At 57.0% G+C, this 18,748-nt stretch overlaps 9 protein-coding genes across 9 annotated transcripts; 2 read left to right on the top strand and 7 right to left on the bottom strand.

The window, feature by feature from the left end:
* Nucleotides 1-244: 244 nt before the first annotated feature.
* Nucleotides 245-1,303, bottom strand: MAM_01032 (GET complex, subunit GET2; the record flags this gene model as incomplete). The annotated part of the gene is made up of 1 exon (XM_040819831.1): nucleotides 245-1,303. The coding sequence occupies one exon, from the start codon at nucleotides 1,301-1,303 to the stop codon at nucleotides 245-247; it is 1,059 nt and encodes a 352-aa protein (XP_040683096.1).
* A 592-nt stretch (nucleotides 1,304-1,895) lies between these two features.
* On the bottom strand, nucleotides 1,896-3,225 carry MAM_01031 (Tetratricopeptide-like helical; the record flags this gene model as incomplete). The annotated part of the gene is made up of 3 exons (XM_040819830.1): nucleotides 1,896-2,634; nucleotides 2,705-3,014; nucleotides 3,096-3,225. The coding sequence occupies 3 exons, from the start codon at nucleotides 3,223-3,225 to the stop codon at nucleotides 1,896-1,898; spliced, it is 1,179 nt and encodes a 392-aa protein (XP_040683095.1).
* Nucleotides 3,226-3,864: 639 nt separating this feature from the next.
* On the top strand, nucleotides 3,865-4,437 carry MAM_01030 (DUF726 domain-containing protein; the record flags this gene model as incomplete). Its single annotated transcript, XM_040819829.1, has 1 exon — nucleotides 3,865-4,437. One exon carries the CDS (start codon nucleotides 3,865-3,867, stop codon nucleotides 4,435-4,437), a length of 573 nt encoding a protein of 190 aa, XP_040683094.1.
* Nucleotides 4,438-5,083: 646 nt separating this feature from the next.
* MAM_01029 (Type 1 phosphatases regulator ypi1) lies at nucleotides 5,084-5,676 on the bottom strand (the record flags this gene model as incomplete). The annotated part of the gene is made up of 2 exons (XM_040819828.1): nucleotides 5,084-5,373; nucleotides 5,475-5,676. 2 exons carry the CDS (start codon nucleotides 5,674-5,676, stop codon nucleotides 5,084-5,086), a joined length of 492 nt encoding a protein of 163 aa, XP_040683093.1.
* A 439-nt stretch (nucleotides 5,677-6,115) lies between these two features.
* Nucleotides 6,116-8,313, bottom strand: MAM_01028 (uncharacterized protein; the record flags this gene model as incomplete). Its single annotated transcript, XM_040819827.1, has 2 exons — nucleotides 6,116-7,788; nucleotides 7,896-8,313. The coding sequence occupies 2 exons, from the start codon at nucleotides 8,311-8,313 to the stop codon at nucleotides 6,116-6,118; spliced, it is 2,091 nt and encodes a 696-aa protein (XP_040683092.1).
* A 667-nt stretch (nucleotides 8,314-8,980) lies between these two features.
* On the top strand, nucleotides 8,981-9,358 carry MAM_01027 (uncharacterized protein; the record flags this gene model as incomplete). The annotated part of the gene is made up of 1 exon (XM_040819826.1): nucleotides 8,981-9,358. The coding sequence occupies one exon, from the start codon at nucleotides 8,981-8,983 to the stop codon at nucleotides 9,356-9,358; it is 378 nt and encodes a 125-aa protein (XP_040683091.1).
* A 314-nt stretch (nucleotides 9,359-9,672) lies between these two features.
* Nucleotides 9,673-12,527, bottom strand: MAM_01026 (hect; the record flags this gene model as incomplete). The annotated part of the gene is made up of 2 exons (XM_040819825.1): nucleotides 9,673-10,595; nucleotides 10,649-12,527. 2 exons carry the CDS (start codon nucleotides 12,525-12,527, stop codon nucleotides 9,673-9,675), a joined length of 2,802 nt encoding a protein of 933 aa, XP_040683090.1.
* A 1,603-nt stretch (nucleotides 12,528-14,130) lies between these two features.
* On the bottom strand, nucleotides 14,131-15,877 carry MAM_01025 (L-threonine 3-dehydrogenase; the record flags this gene model as incomplete). The annotated part of the gene is made up of 9 exons (XM_040819824.1): nucleotides 14,131-14,273; nucleotides 14,329-14,426; nucleotides 14,480-14,561; nucleotides 14,621-14,804; nucleotides 14,897-15,100; nucleotides 15,157-15,261; nucleotides 15,335-15,426; nucleotides 15,559-15,662; nucleotides 15,843-15,877. The coding sequence occupies 9 exons, from the start codon at nucleotides 15,875-15,877 to the stop codon at nucleotides 14,131-14,133; spliced, it is 1,047 nt and encodes a 348-aa protein (XP_040683089.1).
* A 1,916-nt stretch (nucleotides 15,878-17,793) lies between these two features.
* MAM_01024 (Plectin/S10) lies at nucleotides 17,794-18,468 on the bottom strand (the record flags this gene model as incomplete). The annotated part of the gene is made up of 3 exons (XM_040819823.1): nucleotides 17,794-17,836; nucleotides 17,918-18,330; nucleotides 18,430-18,468. 3 exons carry the CDS (start codon nucleotides 18,466-18,468, stop codon nucleotides 17,794-17,796), a joined length of 495 nt encoding a protein of 164 aa, XP_040683088.1.
* Nucleotides 18,469-18,748: the final 280 nt, after the last annotated feature.

Below are 18,748 nucleotides of genomic sequence, written 5' to 3'. Positions count from 1 at the left end.
CGAGTTGCGGGGGTCAACAGGCTTCATTCACTATGAGGAGCTAAGCTGGAGGCGGGTTGGTCGACGGGCAGTCGCTGTGTTTCTTCACTTGATGGTGGCAGGTGCCGGTGCGGATACAGAAACAGGCTACATGTACATGTTGAGCGTTCATCATTGTCCACCTCCTTCTCCGTACAGGGACAGGAACAGGACGGAGTGCCCGGCGCGCCGGACCAGGACCTCGGGACCTCGGGACCTCAGGACCTCAGGACCTCAGCCAGGAACACGCGCCCAGGACAAACATGCAGGTCAGTACGTCGGTCCTGACGGTGGTGAAAATCTGGCCGTGCTTCAGGAGGACGCTCACGTAGCCGCGGACGGGGTCCGGGAGGAAGCCCGCCACGGTCCACAGGATGCCGGGCGGCGGGGCGCGGCCCCTGTCGAGGAAGACGCGGGTCGTGAGCAGCACGGCCTCCGAGGTGGCGAAGACCCAGAAGAAGGTGCGCTTGTGGTGCTCGTTGTCGTCGTCGGCGGCCGTGTGCTGGACGTGCGCGAGGGCGGCGGCGTCGCGCTCCGCCTTGGTGCCGGAGAAGGTGGTCAAGAGGGTCAGGTAGAGGCCGAGGCTGAGGGCGACGAGGGCGTGGACGAGACGCCAGGTTGTGTGGTAGGCGGACGGCGCGGCGGCGGCGGCGCCTTGCTGCTGTACTTGCTGTGCCGACATGTTTCCCATCCCGGGAAAGGGAGGGGTGCCAGCTTGGCCCATCACTTGGGCCATCATCTTCATGAGGGGGTCGTCGTCCGTGTTGGGCATGTTGCCGTTGCTGGGGGTCGAGGACCCGGGGGTGTTGGGGTCGGATGGCCGGTCGAAGCCGAGCATCATTTGGCGGAGTCGGGCTTCGGAGATGATGGGTTCAGGGCCCGGGGAGGGGGACGAGGGCACGGGCCGGGCTGTGGTTTGCGGTGCGTACAAGTGTTGCGAGATGTCGACTTCGTCGGGGTCGCCGTGGGTTGCGGGTTTCGACGGTGACGCGGTTTTGTCTGCTGCTGTGGGCGTGGCTTGGTCGTCGCCGTCTGCTTGCCGTTTCAGCTGGGAAGCGCAACATGGCAGGTCGGGCTGTGATGGGCGGACGGGATCGGAGAGCCACGTACCTCGCACGATGCGGCCGGCCATGCCATTGATCTTGTTTAGTCGTGCTGCGCCGCCGGCCCTGATTTTGGCCTCCCGGCGCTCCCGGCGAAGGCGCGCTTGTTCTGATGCGCGCTGGGCGGCAGCGGCAGCGGCAGCGTCGCTGGAGCTGGCCGCTGGCCCTGCGATTTCTGCCATGATGCGGTGCGGTTGTTGGCTGGTGCGGGCGAGGAGGATGAGAGTATAAAGGTTGAGAGGCGTGCAAGAGGCGACGTTGAACACGGTCCAGTTTTGGCAGCTCGCGGGGCCGGGGAAGAGTATTGATGTGGGGCCACTGACGGTCCATCTCGTCGGAACGGATTGAAAAGGTCGGCGGCACCTAGGTGTACAGTACAGCTTACGTTTGCTCTCCGGTAGAATACGTATTCAGTCCCAAGTTGCTTACGTCATAGAGCGACTGTCCATTCGTCACAGTATTCTCGTACTACTTGAATATACTTGAAGTGGTGAAGCCTTGAATCATCACCGTCGGAGGAGCACAGCCAGGGGGGCCGTCGACACGATCGGATTGTTAGCCCAGCACTACGCCCCGTAAGACGGCCATTTCTTAAACAAACTAATACTCCAATTCCATTCCCGGTCTGGTCCTCCGATTCGCCATGCGACGGCTTCTTCTTGCCTCGTGCAAGGCACGCTGGGTCGTTTGGCACGCCAGCCCCGTACGATGCTTTTCAGATCCGTCTCGAGTCCCGCTTCAGCTGTCCCGTACATGGTCTCGCTCATCGAGGCCTTACGCCCACTCATTTGCATCCGGGACGTCTGGATCCGTTTCGTTCTTGACCTGCGTTCCTGGCGCGTGCTGAGGCGGCGAAGAATACTGAGGCTGGTGCTGAGGCTGCGAGTAACGCTGAGGCTCTGGTTGGTCCCCCCAAGGCTGCTGCTGGCCGCCGTTTTGCGAGTCTTCAAAGGGCTGTCTCTTTTGTCTCTCCATTTCTGCCTTGACGGCATTGCCCTTCCATTTATAGCCGCCGGCTAGCATCAACATGGTCTCATACCAAGCCTTTGACTCCTCATTTGTTCCCGGGTACTGCATGAGCAATTTCACAAACTGCTGCAAGTTGTCCGCTTTCAGCGCCGCGGCCAAATCACGCACCAGCGCACCTTCCCTCGACTTTGCAAAACCAAAGTCAAGACGAGTCTGAGCATCGAATGCAGCGTTGGCTTCATCAGCAAGCGCACCGGCGGAGGATCCGGCGGCGGCGGCTTGGGCACCAACGGAAGCAGCGGCGGGTCCAGCAGGGGCCGCAGCCTTGTCATAATCATTCGAATCTCCCGTGATGAGGTACACAATTCCCAGTCTGAGCAAGACTTCGTTGGTGTTGTAGGAATCTTGCGCCAATTTAATCAAGGTTCTTTCGACGTATTTGAGGTCCTTGGCACTCTCATGCGGATCAGTGCCGGCTGTGACGAGTTGGGCGAAATAGATGGCGCGCGTCGCCGCGGCCTGGGTCTTGTTTTTTCGGGCATTACTGACGTGAGCACGCTAAGTAGGAGCAATCTTCAAGACTGGCAAAGGAGGAGGGCGCCGCGTGTACGTACTGTGGATTGAGGTTTGCTTCATACTCTTCAGCAATCACATCATAACACATCGACGCCGACTTCATATCCCCCAGCGTCTTCTCGTACAAACCGGCCAATAGCCGCCCGTATCTGTCGACTCGATTCGACTGACCCTTTTTCAAGGCCGGAGATCTGAGGAGCTCGAAACACCGCGCGGCGGCAGCGGCGTCACCGGCTTTCACGTAGGCCTCAATAGCACTCCCAGCGGCACCGGCAGCCGACGAATCCAACTCCAACCTGTCTCTGTAGACTGGGGCGAGCCTTTCAAAGGCCTTTCCTGCTTCCAGAACTATTCAACAATCGTTAGGGCGGTTTCCATTGTCAAGTACGGCGTCCTTGGAGGCTTGTCGTAGACAGAAGGGGCCCGTACACTTGTTCTCTGCCATGAAGGCATTCGCTGCCTTCTCCAGTAAATCTGCGCCATCACTGTCGTTTCCGCTCTTGTCGCTCAAGAAACTGAAGAAGCCGTCGCCGCCGGACAGTTTCTTCTCTGCCTGCATTACCAAACGAAGACGTCAGTTGGGGAGACCGGTAGCGGATGGGGGAGGGTTGGCCGCACCTGTTTGAGCAGAGTGTGGGGGTCTCGAGGCATGGCTGCGGATCGCGTCGACTTGGTACTGGACAGGAGTGATGTGCGGTTCAATGACCCTTGCAGCTCATATGATAAACGATGATGATGCTGATTCGATGTTCAAAGTTGTAGGTTGCAGATGGGACAAGGCGGAAGGCGATGGGTTGACGAGGAAGATGGAGCAGACGGAGCCATGACACGCGCAGCCGCACCCCTCATCAGCCGGCGGGTTCAAAGACACATACATGGCACAAAGCGCCTGGGACGGGCCACAGGCCACCGGCCACCAGAGCCCCTCCCTCTACTCTCTCTCCAGTGCTCCTTGCCGCCGGCGGGAGACGGTGTGTGGAGCCGGAGAGCGAGCACCTGGCGCCCGGCCGCTCACAGCTGCGAGCTGCTCGGCTCCATGCTCCTCCACCATCCACCATCCACCATCTAGATGTCGTTTTCCCAGTCCCAAGTGCAACGTCGTTGATGTCCTCACAACCACGGCCGCGCCGCCATAACAACCCGAAGAAACATCAAAGACGGAGCACATGCACATCTCCCCAAAAGCACCCGGCCAACAATGTCGTTTTGCAGCAGCTGCCGCCCCCTCCCGCGCTGCGTCCCGGCTCTACGCCCTCGGCAGCACAACCTGTCCGTGTCGACGCGCGGCAAACCCTCACCTGCCGATATTCTCTCCAAGCCAACCTGGTCCGTGACGTCTCTCCGTCATCACCCGCCGGCAGCACCGACAGCACGGGCGGCGCCGACGGAGGAGATAACAAGGTCCCAGCTACACCATCTCCTGCGCCTCGCGGCGCTGCCCTTGCCCCAGACGCCTTCGGAAGAAGACACCATGATTTCCACCCTCCGGGAGCAGCTCCACTTTGTTCGCGCCGTCCAGCGCGTCGACACAACGGGCGTCGAGCCGCTTTGCGCAATCCGAGACGAGACGGACGAGGCCAGGCGCGAGAACACAGTCACGTTGGCAGATATGCGGCCGCTGCTGGATGCCGAAGAGCACGTGGGCCATTACAAGCGTCCCAGGAGGGTGCGAGCAAAGATTGAAGACGAGAGCAGCGAGAAGTGGCATGTTCTGGGCACCGCCAACAGGCGCGCGGGCAAGTATCTTGTCGTGGAGAGCCAGAGGACGTGAGTTGAACTCTGGCGGTCGGGAGCAGACTGTTGCATCCTGGCGCCCGGGAGCCGGCTGCTGCTAGCCTAGTCAAGAGCTACTTGCCCACGACGACATCATGTTCTCCCACCTGCTCGCGGTCGCGGTTGCGCCGCGTGGAGCACCCCAGACCCGTCTGAGCTAGAGAAGCCGAAGCCGACGTGGGAGAAGGCAGCGATGCATGAGTGTTTGAAGGCAACATCGTTCAAGGTCCGAGATGGTCTGGCTCGTCCAAGTGCTGGCCGCGTCTAGATGGACAAAGGTGTCCAACCCCGAGAGCCAGACGGCACTGGAGTCTTCTGTGCTACCAGCATGCACACATCAGGGGTCCCAAGACATGCTGGACTCCCATCCGCTCGGGGCATGGCATTCGCAGGTCTCCAATGTTAAGCTACTGCATCATGATCCTAAAGCGGCGCGATACTCTTGTACTTGATCATCATCCACCATCCGTCATCCCGTGACGCCACCCATGTGCCCGAATCCCACCAGGCCACCCCCAGCCCCCAGTCCAGCACGCCAAAAAGTGCCGTGAATGAAGACGTAACAGTCGCAAGGCCACAGTGAGTAACTTGTAGCAGCAACAACAACAACAACAACAAAGTCTTCAAGACATACCCGCAAAGCGCTACTTGGACCCCTCGCGGGGCTTCTGTTTCGGCACCTTCTCGTACGCATTTGGGCTCGGCGGCCTCTTCTTCTGCTTGCGCCCGCCGCCCGGCGTCCTCGTCCCCCGGCCACCGTGCGAGTGGCCACCGCACGCAGGAACCTTGTTGCCGTCTCCCCTGCTGCTTTCCGGCTCCGAGTCGGTGTCGGAGTCCGACGACGAGGAAGAAGAAGAAGAAGAAGAAGAAGACGACGACGACGACTCGTCGCTGGATTCGTCTACGCCTTTCGGCTGGTGGTATATACAGCAGACTAGAGACCAGCAGTTAATACCCTGGATCGCCTTGGAAAAGCAGAACATGGCCAAAAAAAGCACACGAGCATCCCTAGACCGAGACATTGCACTTGCATACCCTTGGAGCTCTTCCTGCCCAGGCCCTCGTTGTCGACTACATCCTGGGCCCACTGTACGGATCGCCCGTTTGCATTGCGGCCGCCGCGGAGACGTAGGATGCGTCGGGTTCCCGTCTCCGTCTGCGTCTGCGTCTGCGTCTGCGTCTGGGACGTGGTCGGTGCCGGAGCCGGTGCGGCTCGCTGGTCTCGTGTGGCCGACATGGTGGCGGCGAGTCGTTTGCCGAGGGCGAGGCGGCGCTGACGTAGCTGCGGGCAGGAGAACGGAGAATCCTCTGGAGTGCGACGGGCCTGCGCGCGCTCTTGTTCTGCAATGTCGACGGCGCAGCGGATCACGTCTTTTTGCTGGGCGGGCGTGGTGGGCGTCGAGTGTCGAGGATGAGGACGAGGAGGGAGGCACGGGCTGTCGAGGTGCGCCAGACACGTCCGTGTTTATTTTGCGAGTGACGTGCGACGTCGACCGGTGGAGATGCGGGATCAATCGGCCCCTCGTCCTGGTCCCGTCCGGCGTCGACCCGACGTCACGCCAGGGTCCAACACGGGCATCTGCACATCAGCAACCGCGGGGCGTCGTCTCGTCTGTACAAATTACGTGCTGCGGATATACGTGTACGTGTGTACGGAGTGCCGAGTTGCAGTACTACTATACAGCCTCGCCTCGCCGCCTGCCCCTGCGCCTCTCCAGCTTGGCCCTCTTCTTGGCCCCCCTCATGCTCTTCCTCGGCCGCGTCTTCTTGTGCTCCGCCAGGACCCTCGGCTTGTTGTTCGACCACCCGTTGATCGGCCTTCTCCAGCCCACAAACCTGCCCTCGGGAGAAAACACATCCACCGCCGGCCAGTCTGGCTCGGCCATTTTCTCCCGTGCCCGGACCGCATGCCCGTCGCCGCGAATCACGTCCCTCCTGTTCCTCGTCATCTGCTCAAACGGATCCTGCGACGACGGCTCGTTTCCCCCGGCCGCGGCGACAGACCCGGCGTCCTCGCCCTCCAAGGCCGCAGCCCGATCCATGTCCCCTTGCATGCGCTCCCACCGCTCAAACTCCTTGGCTCTCACCTGCGCTACCACCTCGACGTACCCGACGCCCTCGATCAGGATGTCCACCGACACAACCCTGAACGGCAACCGGTCAACCTGGAGTCCGACGGCGTTCTTGCGCGTCAGCGGTCCGGCGCGCTTCTTGGTCACGTCGTGGCACAGCTTAAAGGTCCCCGCGTGCTTCATCTCCCCCCCGACACCAGCAAGACTGATGTTCTCGACGCCGGGGGACTCGCGTGTCTGCTCCTGAAACCCAATCGCCTTTTCCGTAATGGTGAGATGCTCGTTGATGGGGGTGAAGTTGTACATGAGGAAGACCAGGCCCGGCGTGCGGGGCGTGATGCGGATGAGGCCGCCGCCCAGGATGAGCGACTTGCCGTATTTGACGACGACCTGTTCGGGGACGACGCGTTTCTTCATGACGAGGGACTGGCGATGAGGCTCCTTGACGAACAGCTCGAGGTCGCTTCGCGCCAGGCCCGGGAGGTCAACGAGTTCGCCCCTGCCGTTCCCAAACGGCACGCGGATGGGCGAGGCCGTGGTGCCTGGGAGCGAGGAGACGACGGGCATTGACGGATAGTTCCGGTTCGGTTGCGGCGGGGGCAGCAGCTCCCCGAAATCCATGCCCGGGGTGCTCTGCTGGTCATGAGCGTGGTCGTGGCCGGTTCGCGTAGGCGCCGGCTGGCCCTCGTCCCTCTTTTTGCTTGCGTCCATCCTGCCTTTGGGATACACGGCCTCAAACAACTGGCTCTTCCCGACGTTGACCTTGCCCACCATCCAGCCGGCGCCTCCCCTGTTCCAGATGTCCTCCTTTAAATCCTTGGTCCACCAGCCCCTCCTGGCGCTGACGCACTTCAGGTTGCCCAGGCGCACCCGGCCGCCCACCCTGCCGAGGGCGTCCCTCAGAACGTCCCGAAGGTAGGGCATCATGGAGTCGACAATCTCCTTGGTCGGGCCAAGTAAATCGCCCCTCGTGATGATGAAGCTCATGTCCGTCTTGCGGTCGCCGTGGAACTTGCTCGACCGCGAGCGCCGGTTCCTCGACCGCAGCGGAACATCGCCCAGCAGGACATTGAGCCGCGGGACGAGCGACATGGGGAAGTCGGCGGCGTCGATGACGTGGTAGATGTGGTTGTACTTGTACGGCGACTCCTCAATCGTCTCCCGGAGCGATTCCACCGTAGGGTGGTGCATCGTGAGCTTGGCCGTGCCGGTCGCGGTGCTGTGGTGCATCAAGTCGTGGCATCTGTCGCAAACAGGCGGCCTCTCCGTGACAAGTCCTGTAGAGCCCGCCCCCAAAAAGGACGTCAGTAACCATTGCCGTCAATACCGTGCAACGTCAAACTGCCAACGCGACAGCCCATGCAGTCCCAGTGGCGGCACTCACTCTCCAGCTCCTTGACGCTCCCGTCCCCGATCATGCTCTCCGTGCTCAACCCCAAAGCCTCCAGCTGTCGCTTGTCCAAGGCCTTCAAGGCATCGTCCACAATCCTGTCCTCGGCCGCCGAACCGCCGCGTCCCTCGCTCTTCTGCGGATGCAGCCAGCTGCGCACTCTCTTGCTCCGCAAATCAAAGAATCCAAGGTGTTGCGCTTCGCCGGTCTGCGCAAACGCTCCGCACCCGCTACACGTAACCGGGAGCTGCCTCGCCGGCCCATCGTCAACCGCCGTCGCAGACGACCCAGGACTGTAGAATCGGCCGCTCCATCTATCCAGACCCCCCAACGCACCGGGACCAGGCCGGCCGCGCAAACAAACAACGGCAGGGCACAAGAAGACGGGAACGCTCGCCGCACGTTCCCCCATTCTCAACGCCCTGCCAAGCAAGCGCGCCGTCGAAACGCGTTGCATCCTCGGCAAAGCTCTGTTTAAAAAAAAGGTCGAGGCTCTTCCCCCTGCACACAAACAAGCTCAAAGGGAACATGGGGAAAAAAAAAGTCCAGAAAATCCAAGGGTCCGTCAGTAGCGGATGAAAGCCGGCCCGGCCCGCCAGACCATTGATAGCTGCAGAATTCCCAGACGAACCTCCCAACACGCCCCGAACCACCATCACCTCACCTCGCATACAGCTTCAAAAAGGCACCAAGATGCGCTCCCTAGGGGAGAGAATCCATCTCCTCCAAAAGGCAAGTCCTTCCCCCCCCCCTTCCCGAAATTTCCCCCCCAACCAGTAACCATCTAAGCACCAAAGTAAACCAGTTGCTCAACCTCCGCTGCGGACCAGGCGCAGCCATCCTACCGCCAGAAGTAACCAGAATACACATGGACTTTGCAACCCGCATGTCCAACGGCCACATGGGAGCCAGGTTCGTGCGGCCACGCCCCGCGCGCAAGCGAGCCGCGCAAGAATACTAAAGACGCCCGGTGGACGAGCAGGAAGTTCTGGCGCCAGTACCTCCCGCGGCTAAAGTACCACAACCCCGCGGTGCCCATGATCCTCAACCGGCACGACGACAATGCCGCCCCGCCCACAATGACAATCTACATGCGCGCCTCGTCGTCGGGGACCTCGACCGCGGCCCCGGCGCAGGAAACCCCCCAGCCCGCCTCGTCGCGGAACAACCTCTCCAAGAGGCAGCCGCCCGGCGCGGACGAAAGGACGGTCACGATAGACATGAGGGGTGTCCACAGCGCAGACATACTCGAGCGCCTGCTCGCCGAGACGCGCGCAACGGCACTGCAGCCTACGGGCGCGGACATTGCCGAGATTCAGAAGCTCGAGGCCATGCAGAAGCAGGCGAGCATTGACAGGGAGAGGATCAGGGCGCTGAGGGCGGAGAAGAAGAAGGAGGACGACATGCTGAAGCGGGCGAGGGCGGCTGGGGGTATGGCTGAGCAGGAGGAGGCGTAGATGTATGCTCACTCAGAAAGAAAGAAAGACAGGAAAGTGTATTGTATTATATTCACCCCCTTGGAAGGCTTCGTGTCATCCGAACTCGAGACAAAGAGAAAAAAACCTTGTATATGTTATCTGTGACTCTAATCACACCAACTTGGGTATCAATGGTTTTCAGTGATTGTGCTGCTGGACGGCAAGTCCTCGGGCCTCAGGACGTTTATCAACACGTATGTCTGACCCCCGCCACATCGTGCCGAGACAATATGCTTTGCTTTCTGCGAAAAGACAGTTGGGTCCATGCCGGTTTGCTTTGTATACATGCAAACCTACTTCAGACCAAATCCTTCACTTTCAAACACTGCCCTCCACAGCATGCTCTCCAGCTTTTGCTTCGTTCCATACTGCCACAATGAAATCATGTTGAAGCATGTCCTCGCGATTGGATAACGGCCTACATCTTCGCCAAGACACGAAATCTTGATCGGCAGCATAGCGGCGCCCGTCGCAGGGATTCGGTCGCTTCCCGTGATGAACAAAAGAAGTTTGCGTTGGTTCGTTGCTGTCGCTTCTTGAAATGTTTCCCAAAACCAGCCAACTACGGAGTTGGTGCCGTCCGGCTGTCGACTGCCCCAGTTGTCATATTCAGCCACAGCCCGCAGTGATGCAATATCAAGAGCCTCATCTGACCCTCGGATAAGAAGCTCGATTTCTTCTGGTCGAAACAAGGAAAAGGCATTGCCTCCGCAGACTGTGTAGAAGCCTCGTTTGAAAGGCTCGAATTGGCGAGTCACCGCGGTATCTAGGACGTATCGAATATAGAGGTCAACATACTCTCGTCGATTGCTATTTGTAACAGCCTTTTGCTCGCCTCCGCGACAGAGGGGAACTTCGACGGTCGTGCCGTATTTCTCAGCATCAATCACAAAGTCAAGACTGAATGCGCTTTCCACGTCCCCCTCAAAGTCCAGAAGCTGGCGCAGCCCATGAGCTACTCGCGGCCTGTATTCCGCCAGGTCCTCCAGAGTATATTGCATCGACGGCCTTGGACGAGAGGACATGCCTAGGCCATGAGCTGGCGCGGCCGCCAGCAGTTTGCGGAACGCGAATGGCGGTAGAGCAACGTCCAGAATGGTAGAGTTGTAGATTGCCAAGCCCATGACTACGCCAACCAAGAAGAACTGATCAGACGTTTCAAACGTGGCGGGATTAAAGTAGCAATACTGCGAGTCTTCATCGTATAGGAACATTCCTGTTGCGTCGGATCAGCTTCGGCAGCAGTCAACCACGGTCGGCTTAACTTACCGTGGTCCGGATTGAAGACCTCTCGGATGAGGAGCAAGAACCACTCCTTCCGCAGCCCGCCACCGTCAATGCCCTCTTCGCCTCTGAATGTAATTCTGAGGCCTTTCTTGACATCTTCGCTTCCGCTCCCGATGACTTCACTGACAGCGGCCAGACTGTCCTCGACAAGACATTCCCTGCGAACGTCGAGAGAAAGATATTGCTTTACATTGCGGTTGGTCATTATGCTGTCAAGAAATGCGTCCCGTGCTTTCATCTGCATCTGTCGCTTGGCGTCATGTTCGAGGATGTGAGTTTTGGCCCAGATGCTCATTAAGAATGGATACTGGCAGAAGGAGAACTTGGACCGTTTCGACTCCCAGCACTCGAAATCGCTCACCAAATCAGCATAATCTATCATTGAGTTATAAAAGTCTGTGGTCGGAACCAGTTGTCCCCCAGAGTGTCCATATTCACGAGTTGACCCGGCCGCAATATTCACCCCCGCTGCTGTCGTTGAATAGCCAGGTTTGTTTCCAGAGATGTTATTGGCTGCGAACATGAGGGCAAGCACGCGGGACGCCGCTTTGATCTGCCAATCCTCCGTGTACGCAATCTTGTGCTCTGGCTCCTTCTTTTTGGATGTTCCCCCAGTCCTAATTTCGTCATGTAGGTAAAAACCAGCCCCAGAGCGGCCGGTACGCATCTCTGGTATCAGACCAGCCGTGATGTCGACTTCTGTGGGCTGTTTCTTATCAATTTGACGGAGGAGCCGGTAGCTCAGAAAGCCTGATACCAGATCCTTGGTGCGAACAAATCGTCCGCGCTCAAATTTGGAAAACCATGTGATGAGCTGATTGTGGCACTCGGGGGTGGTGTTGGATATGAGGCCGATGATTCGCTTAATTATTCCTGAATGTTGGCCAGATAAAAGCCCTGAACTCGGAAGAAGTTGTTGTTTTGGTGAGGTTATTTGAGGGGGGGCTGAGGCCGCAATCTCTGGTTGTAAGATGCCACAAAATCTTTTCCACCCCGCGTGCAAAAGAGGGTTCGCTATGATGATGAGAAGAAATCGGACATCACCGACATTGGACATCGGCCGGCCAGGCCTCTTAAGTAGCAGTTCTGTAGCTTTTAGCAATATTCTTTGGGTATGTTCTTGCCCTTGTAGCAGTTCTTGTTCCAGAATCTGGAGTTCTCTTTGCGTTTGAGCCCTGACTGTTGTCTTCTTGCAAACGTCTTCGTACACAGAAAACCAGTCCTGCGCGGCATTGACGATTGTGGAGTACCAGCTGTCAATTTCGTCCCAATTCAGATTCGGGCACTTCATTGCAACTGGTTTCCTGGGAGGGCTTTCAGGTCGACGGGTAGAAGTTTGTTTCGTCGGCCCTGGTTGTCTGCGGCTGCCCGTCCACCATGAGCCGTTCTCTGCAAAATCGCCCAGAAGGAGCAACTTCGGGTCAAGGTCATCCATAACAATGCCTGTTTGGGACTCCTCCTGAGGGTTCAGCTCAGTAGATTGGGAGGGCGACCTCCCACGCGACGGCACTGGTTTGCGCCGAATTGGCTCGGTCGGATGGCGCTCCCGCCCGCTATTCTCTGTTGAGAATGAAGAGTTGATACAGTCTAAGGAACCAAACGATTTCGTAATGTATTCCTCGAGGGTTTTGAAAATCCTTTTTGGTTCTGAGGGACCGCTCGTCGATGACTCTCTGTGGCGTGCCGTTGGATTCGGGTTTGGAAGCGGCTGCCCCGGCAGAGGCGGCTTTTCGGTATAGGGAGATGAATGTGACCTGGCGCCGACGTTTGGTCGTGATGGACTGGGCCGTAACGTAGGATGCTCATCAAAGACATAACTGGGATTAAACCCGTGTTGCTCTTCTCCATACGAGGCGCACATTGATCGTCCATGGTAGTAGTCGCGTTGATTTCCGTAATTATCTGGTGTTAAGGCGTTGCTTTGAGATGTGTTATGAGGGTGCAAGTCAGTATATTCCGGCGCTGGCCTCGGGGCCAATTTTTCGGAAATGTATGCATGAATACACTGTCTGGTGAGTCGTTGGCATTGCTGTAATGAAATCGGTTGGCCTATAAAGAGCAAACGAAAACAAGAAAAGAAACGAAGGTGAGTCAATCTTTCAAGCCTGCAAGATACACAACGAGGGCCACGTACAAGTTGAAGCATCAGACGACGCATGGGCAGTCCCGTCGCGCCGCCTCCCGAGAATCCCGGGCTTCAGGGTCCCGCTCCATGGAACGATCAAGTCATTAATCGTGGTGCAAATAGTGCACTTGAATACCGTCAACTCCCTGGGCCATCGCATCAAAGATGCGCAAGTCATGCAATTTCCCGTTGCGAAGTCCTTACTCCCCATGGGACCCCCTCGCTTGTGTCTATGACCAATGCTTGGTCCAGCCATGGCGTTGTCGAGAGGTCCCCTATCCTGATCAGCCTGCGGGTGGCTAGTAGAGCCTGGTCTATTCTTGGCCGGGCCGAGAAACGAAGGAATCGGATTACTCAAGGAGCGTGCATGGCGGGAAGGCAAGTTGCTCGATTTGGTTTGCTGAAAGTCAGAATCGGAAGAGCTCGAGTCTTCTTGTGCTTGACTTTTGGAGATGTCGATGGCTCCGAGACGTACGGCAGATGTTTCCAGAGCATCGGCGTGGATTCGAGCAACGAGGTCGTGGCGAGACGGACGAGAGCGACTACGAGAAGAGAAAGCCATAGTCGTCCCCCAGTCTGTTTCTTTTGTTTGTTCTTTCGGGACATGGACTGGGTAGCGAATTCGGTAGCCTCCCTGTTTAACCAGGAACGTGACTTCTGCATCTGAGTAGTCTGAGTACCTCGGCAGTGCTCGTCACATCAGAGGACGGTGAGGCAAGTACGACAACAGTTATCGTGGCGGAACAAGGAGGCCTGGTTGTGGCATCTTGGCCTCGGTGCTGTGGCTCGTGACTCGTGAGACGGCAGTCAGGGGCGCTGGCTGGTTGGATGGATGGCAAAATTGACTCCCGGGCTTGTTTGCTCGGTCTTGGGTGAAATGAAATCAGATGCGCGAGAGCAGCAGCATGTCAAGAGCGCACAGTGGCTCGTCTTTGGCAGCGTTGATGTTTGGGGCTGCGCAATACAGATTGCTCCATAAATTGTAATACGGCGTCCCGAGTCGCGAGTACTTGGAGGTACCTGCGCGGAGGTACCTGGGGGCCGCAAGTGTCGCAGTACTTACTTAATATAGGGGACATTAAGTACTTAACACGAACTAATGTGGCGTGGCCACGCCCGTTTTTTGGTGCAACAGCAAGCAAGTACACGACTCGAGAGGTAATTGCTGATTTTCGTCGTGGCAGCGAGGCCGAAGCAAAACACGGAACCACATGTTGCCCACTCGGGCCGCTGTGCTATTCCCAACCTGTAAAGCTGCAAGCATGGACTGTATTTCTATCAAGAGTCTGCTGTATGTCTAGTCTTCACTTCTCTTGTCTACAACTCTAGGGATTAAATTCTAGTCAAATACGATGGCGGCCTTGATGGCAGTCTTGTCCTTGATGCTTTGAAGAGCCTTGCCGAACTCCTCCAGCCTGAAGGTCTTGTTCACGATGCCCTTGGTCTTGACCTTTCCAGAGTCGAGGTAGTCAATGGTGGCGGCTGCAGTCAAACACGTCAGTCATGGGCGGCTAGCTGTCTGTGGGATAGTACTTACGGAACATGTACGTCTCGGAAAAGGACCCGATGATGGTTATTTCGTCACCAAAGATCTTGGCAGGGGGCCAACTGACTCGGTCGGCATTGGCGTAGACACTGTCGAGACAATTCGTCAGCAAACGTAATGTGCCGCGTGGCCGCCAACCTACCCGTAGACCACGAGTGTTCCACCGCGACGGACGTAGTTGATGGCGTCTTCCAGAATCTTGACGGAACCGGTAGCCTCGACAACTGCAACCCGTCAGCATCAAAGTAATAACCACCTCCAACAGGGCAAGGATTAGGCGTACCAATGTCAAAGCCATAAGGGTTGTCCTTCTTGAGCTGGTCAAATTGGGCCTGGGGGCTCTCTCTCGACAGCTCAATATACGTATCAGCCGCGTCAAGGCTCTTGGCAAGGTCCATCTTCAACCCCTTGGGCGCAGCAATGGTCACCTGGCAGCCTCCATTCTGCCTGAGGAGCTGGGCGAGCATCTGGAGTCGCACACACTAATCAGTATCCATGTCCTTCTATCTTGTCGGCTCGCCTCTGCTGACACAGCCGACAGCCGGCGAAAGCAACTTACAAGCCCAGTGGGCCCGGCACCGAACATGAGGACATGAGAGCCCAGCTTGGGACGAATCTTCTCCAGGCCATGGCAGGCACAAGAAGCAGGCTCAAGCAGGGTGGCGTCAACCCAGTTCAGGTTCTGGATCTTGAACACCTTGGCGGCCGGATAGGCGCAGTATTCGGCAAAGCCGCCATCCATGGTGACACCATGGGCGTTGAACTGCGCATGTCAGCACCGTCGCAAACAAAAGGCACGACAAGGCCATGGCTGCATACGTTCTCGCAGAGCAGCAGCTGGCCACGGCGGCAGTAGAAGCACTCATTGCACAGTTCGCTATTGTCGGCAGCGACGCGGTCGCCGACCTGGAAGCCCTTGACATTCTAGGGGTACGTTAGAATTTTAGCCATTGTGTAAAATTGACAGACTGGTGCGCGTTCTGTCCCAAGAGTGTACCTTTCCGACTGCTGCAATGACACCCACGGTTTCGTGGCCGGGAATGAGAGGGAACTTGGCGATAAACTCGCCCTCGTGGATATGCTGTGACGCTAAGAATTAACATGACCGGCCGATGGGTGATGATTGAGCGTGCGTACCAAGTCTATGTCATGTAAGCTTGAGAAACGCTGTTGGCAAAAACAGAACAGCAAACAGCCCAGAGTACTCGGGCAGAGACTCACCGGTTCCGCAGACACCGCAGGCCTTGACCTTCACAAGTACATCATTATCGCGCAGGTCTGGAAGCGGGACCGTGACAATGGACCAATCTTCCGGCTTCTCATATCTAATTTTGAGCAACAGTCAGCAATGAACCAGGAGGGAACCGGGCATATTGTAATATCCAGCTATGACGCCGTGAGACGGGCTTGTCGGGGGGTTCCATGATCCGTCCCAGAATGCACCCTGATGGCTGCAAGTTGGAACAGACCCACGGCGAAAACAAATATAGTTATACATAACGTACCTGAGGGCCTTCATCTCCTTGGGAAGGCTCGCCATGGTGGAAATACTTTATCCTTTTCCTTTCTTTTCTTTTCCTTTTTTTTTTTTGGTGCCCAAGATATATTTTGAACTTCTGTGCTGTCGCCGGTCGGTGTGTGCGACGATTTGCCGAGTGCCTGCGAACTCGGAGCAGTCAGAGATAACGATAAGTCGTACCTGCAGCAATGGAAAATATTAGCAAAGGTGAGAACAACCAGCTTCACCACAGCAAACAGTAGCCAACGCACGTGAAGAGATGCAATAGACTGTCTCGTCTGACAGGAACCAAGTTCGGGAAGAAAAAAAGACGCGGCGGATATTTCTGTCCCCCGCCTCCAGATGCCCTCCGAGCATTTTATCCCGCCGCCTCAACAAGCCACCTTGTTCGGAGAAACACTTGAGATACATCGGTCTCGCCTGGGCCTCTTGATATTATGCGCTAGCCGGGGCGGCGGCTGCGAGTCTGTGACCCGCCGGCCGATGGATTCGTGGCCGCCCCTTTCAGCTCCTCTCGCCTTGCCGGACTCTTGTCCGTCCACATACGGGACAACAGTCTCTTGGTTATATCGTACATGGACGATCGTTTGCAGTCCGGGTTCAGGGAAATATCGAATCCGGCAGCTTGTCTTCAGCCTTTGCTGAATTTCGGGTCGCCAACGCCAGGGCTTCGATGCCTCATCACCCTCACGACCCCAAGCAGCCTCGGCCTCATATTCAAGGGCCAAGGCACAAACGTCTAGCGATTTCATGGCGGGTCCATCCAGCATTGGAATACCCATCGCATGTCCAAAACTTTCTTGTTCGCGGGTGAAGCGTCCCGCTTCCGCAGCCCCGGAGGGGGACCGGAGGGGGGGGCTTTATCCAATATTCAGTCTGGGTCTTTTGGCAACCTGGTTAGACGCAGGCATCTTGCGGCCTGTCATTGATGAGAAAAGCAGTTGATGACCCATGATTGTTCGCTGCGGCTTGCATTTGCGCAGAAGACACCGCCATTTGGCGCGTCATGTGACGCCGAGATGCTTGTTTTGTGTTGCGTGAGATAGCTGACAGATGCAAGGATGCTTTTCACTACGTAGTACTACCGAGGCGTCTATGAAGATACCTAGGTGTGCCAAGGGTCAAATGTCCGTACACCGGCCATTGCTGGTGATGCAGTGCGGTGGACAGCACGGCTTCTAGACTTGTGAGGAGGTCCCATCATGCCATGTCCCGCTCGAGCTACGGATGGTACAGAATTCGATATATGCTCGCCGTACCGAGTACTCCGTATAACGTTGGCTTTTTGCGGTCAACGCCAGGCGGCAAATGTCTGGCCGTTGCTGGCCCAATCGTGTTGAGAACCGTGCAGCCGGGGGGAAGAGGCTGGTCACATCCGTTGGGCAGGTCATTGTGTGGAGGGAGTGCCTCAACGGCGTCACGACCTTTTTGCTCCGTACTCCGCAGCTTGCACCGGGGATACGTGGTAGCTTCGAGTCTTCTCAAGCTCCAACGGTGTGCTTATATTGGCTATCATACAGCTCTAGCGCTGGCACGACTTTACCACAAATATCTGGCCCCCAGCACAAAACGTCACACATGTTGCCCCACGAATCACAACAATCATCCCGGTCACATGGGTTTCCAAATCAACACCATGGAGATTCATCTTGTGTATCGCAAGTAATTGTCTCACTGACTGACTGCCAATAAGTGACCCTGATGCAAATAATTTCCGAGGATCTAACCCCTCCAAAAACTCCCACCGTGTCCCCTACTAAGCTCGGTAGTCTCCCGAGAAATACAGCAACTCTCATGGTAAGAATTCTTGTGTGTAGTCCTCCATTTTGTAGAGTTGCAAATTTCCGATGCCTCGTTTCCCTTTTCGTCATTGTGCTGCCATGTACCTCGAAAACAATGCAAACCTTTCATTTTGTTTTCAGATAAACTCGGTTCGTTTAAGAGGGGGGCGCGGCACGGCCACGACCGGCACCACCACGGCTACGGAATTCCACGTCAGTACAGTGTTTTGACAAGACCAGGCCCCGATCGTCACGTGTGGCGGAAAGGAACAGGACTCACAATTGAGGAGCGAATTCACCGGGAGCACCACCTTCCTTGCCCTCACCAGCATCACGTCGTCGGTATCCACCCTCACGGTCACCACGGTCGCCGCCGCGTCCACGGCCGAATGGTCGCCGCTGGCGCTCTTCCTCACCGAGCATACCGCGGGGGGGAGCGTGCGATCGCTGCTGCTTAATGTGCGTGGCGGGAACGATCTCGGCGGGCAGGTGCAGCCATTCGCGGAGGTAGTCGAGACCCTCAGGAGTCAAGGTGTAGTAGTAGTATTGCCAGGAGAACTGGGTCTTGACATAGCCGCGCGAGTTGAGGGACTGGCAAGCCTTGATGACGAAAAGGTTCTTGGTGTCGATATCAGGGTGCTTGGGGAGGTTGAAGTCCTTCTGGGCCACGAGAACACCCTCGCGGAAGAGGTACTGTTATCGTTCTGTTGTCAGTCACATGTCCTTTCTTTTGCGCCTGCGTGATTTTTATTTTTCTCTCGCTTGATTCGGGCCTTCTGTCGGTGGATTTACCTCGTGGATCTTCTTGCGGTCTGCCTTGGGAATCAACATCGTGGTTGTTCGGTGGTGAGGTCGATGTGCAGATTTTCGCAGTGAAGGTGCCTGGGCTCAAAATGGACAACTTTTGTGGGCGGAAACCCTACAAGAAATTCAGACGTAGCGAGTGGGGTGGCTTGCAAGTTGTGCGCTGTGGCTGAGTCACGTGAGAGACCATTAGTCATTGCGTCAGTGGCTGGTGAAACTTTCCCAACTACTCAAGAAAGCCAGGCCGCCGAGAAGAGACACCAAACTATCCATCCGCAAATTTGCATTCCTCAACGAAATCTCATCT

Source organism: Metarhizium album, assembly GCF_000804445.1.
Source record: "Metarhizium album ARSEF 1941 chromosome Unknown scaffold_1, whole genome shotgun sequence".
Taxonomy (NCBI): Eukaryota; Fungi; Ascomycota; class Sordariomycetes; order Hypocreales; family Clavicipitaceae; genus Metarhizium; species Metarhizium album.
The sequence above is the reverse complement of the archived record's forward strand: the minus strand, read 5'-3'. Positions and strand labels throughout refer to the sequence as shown.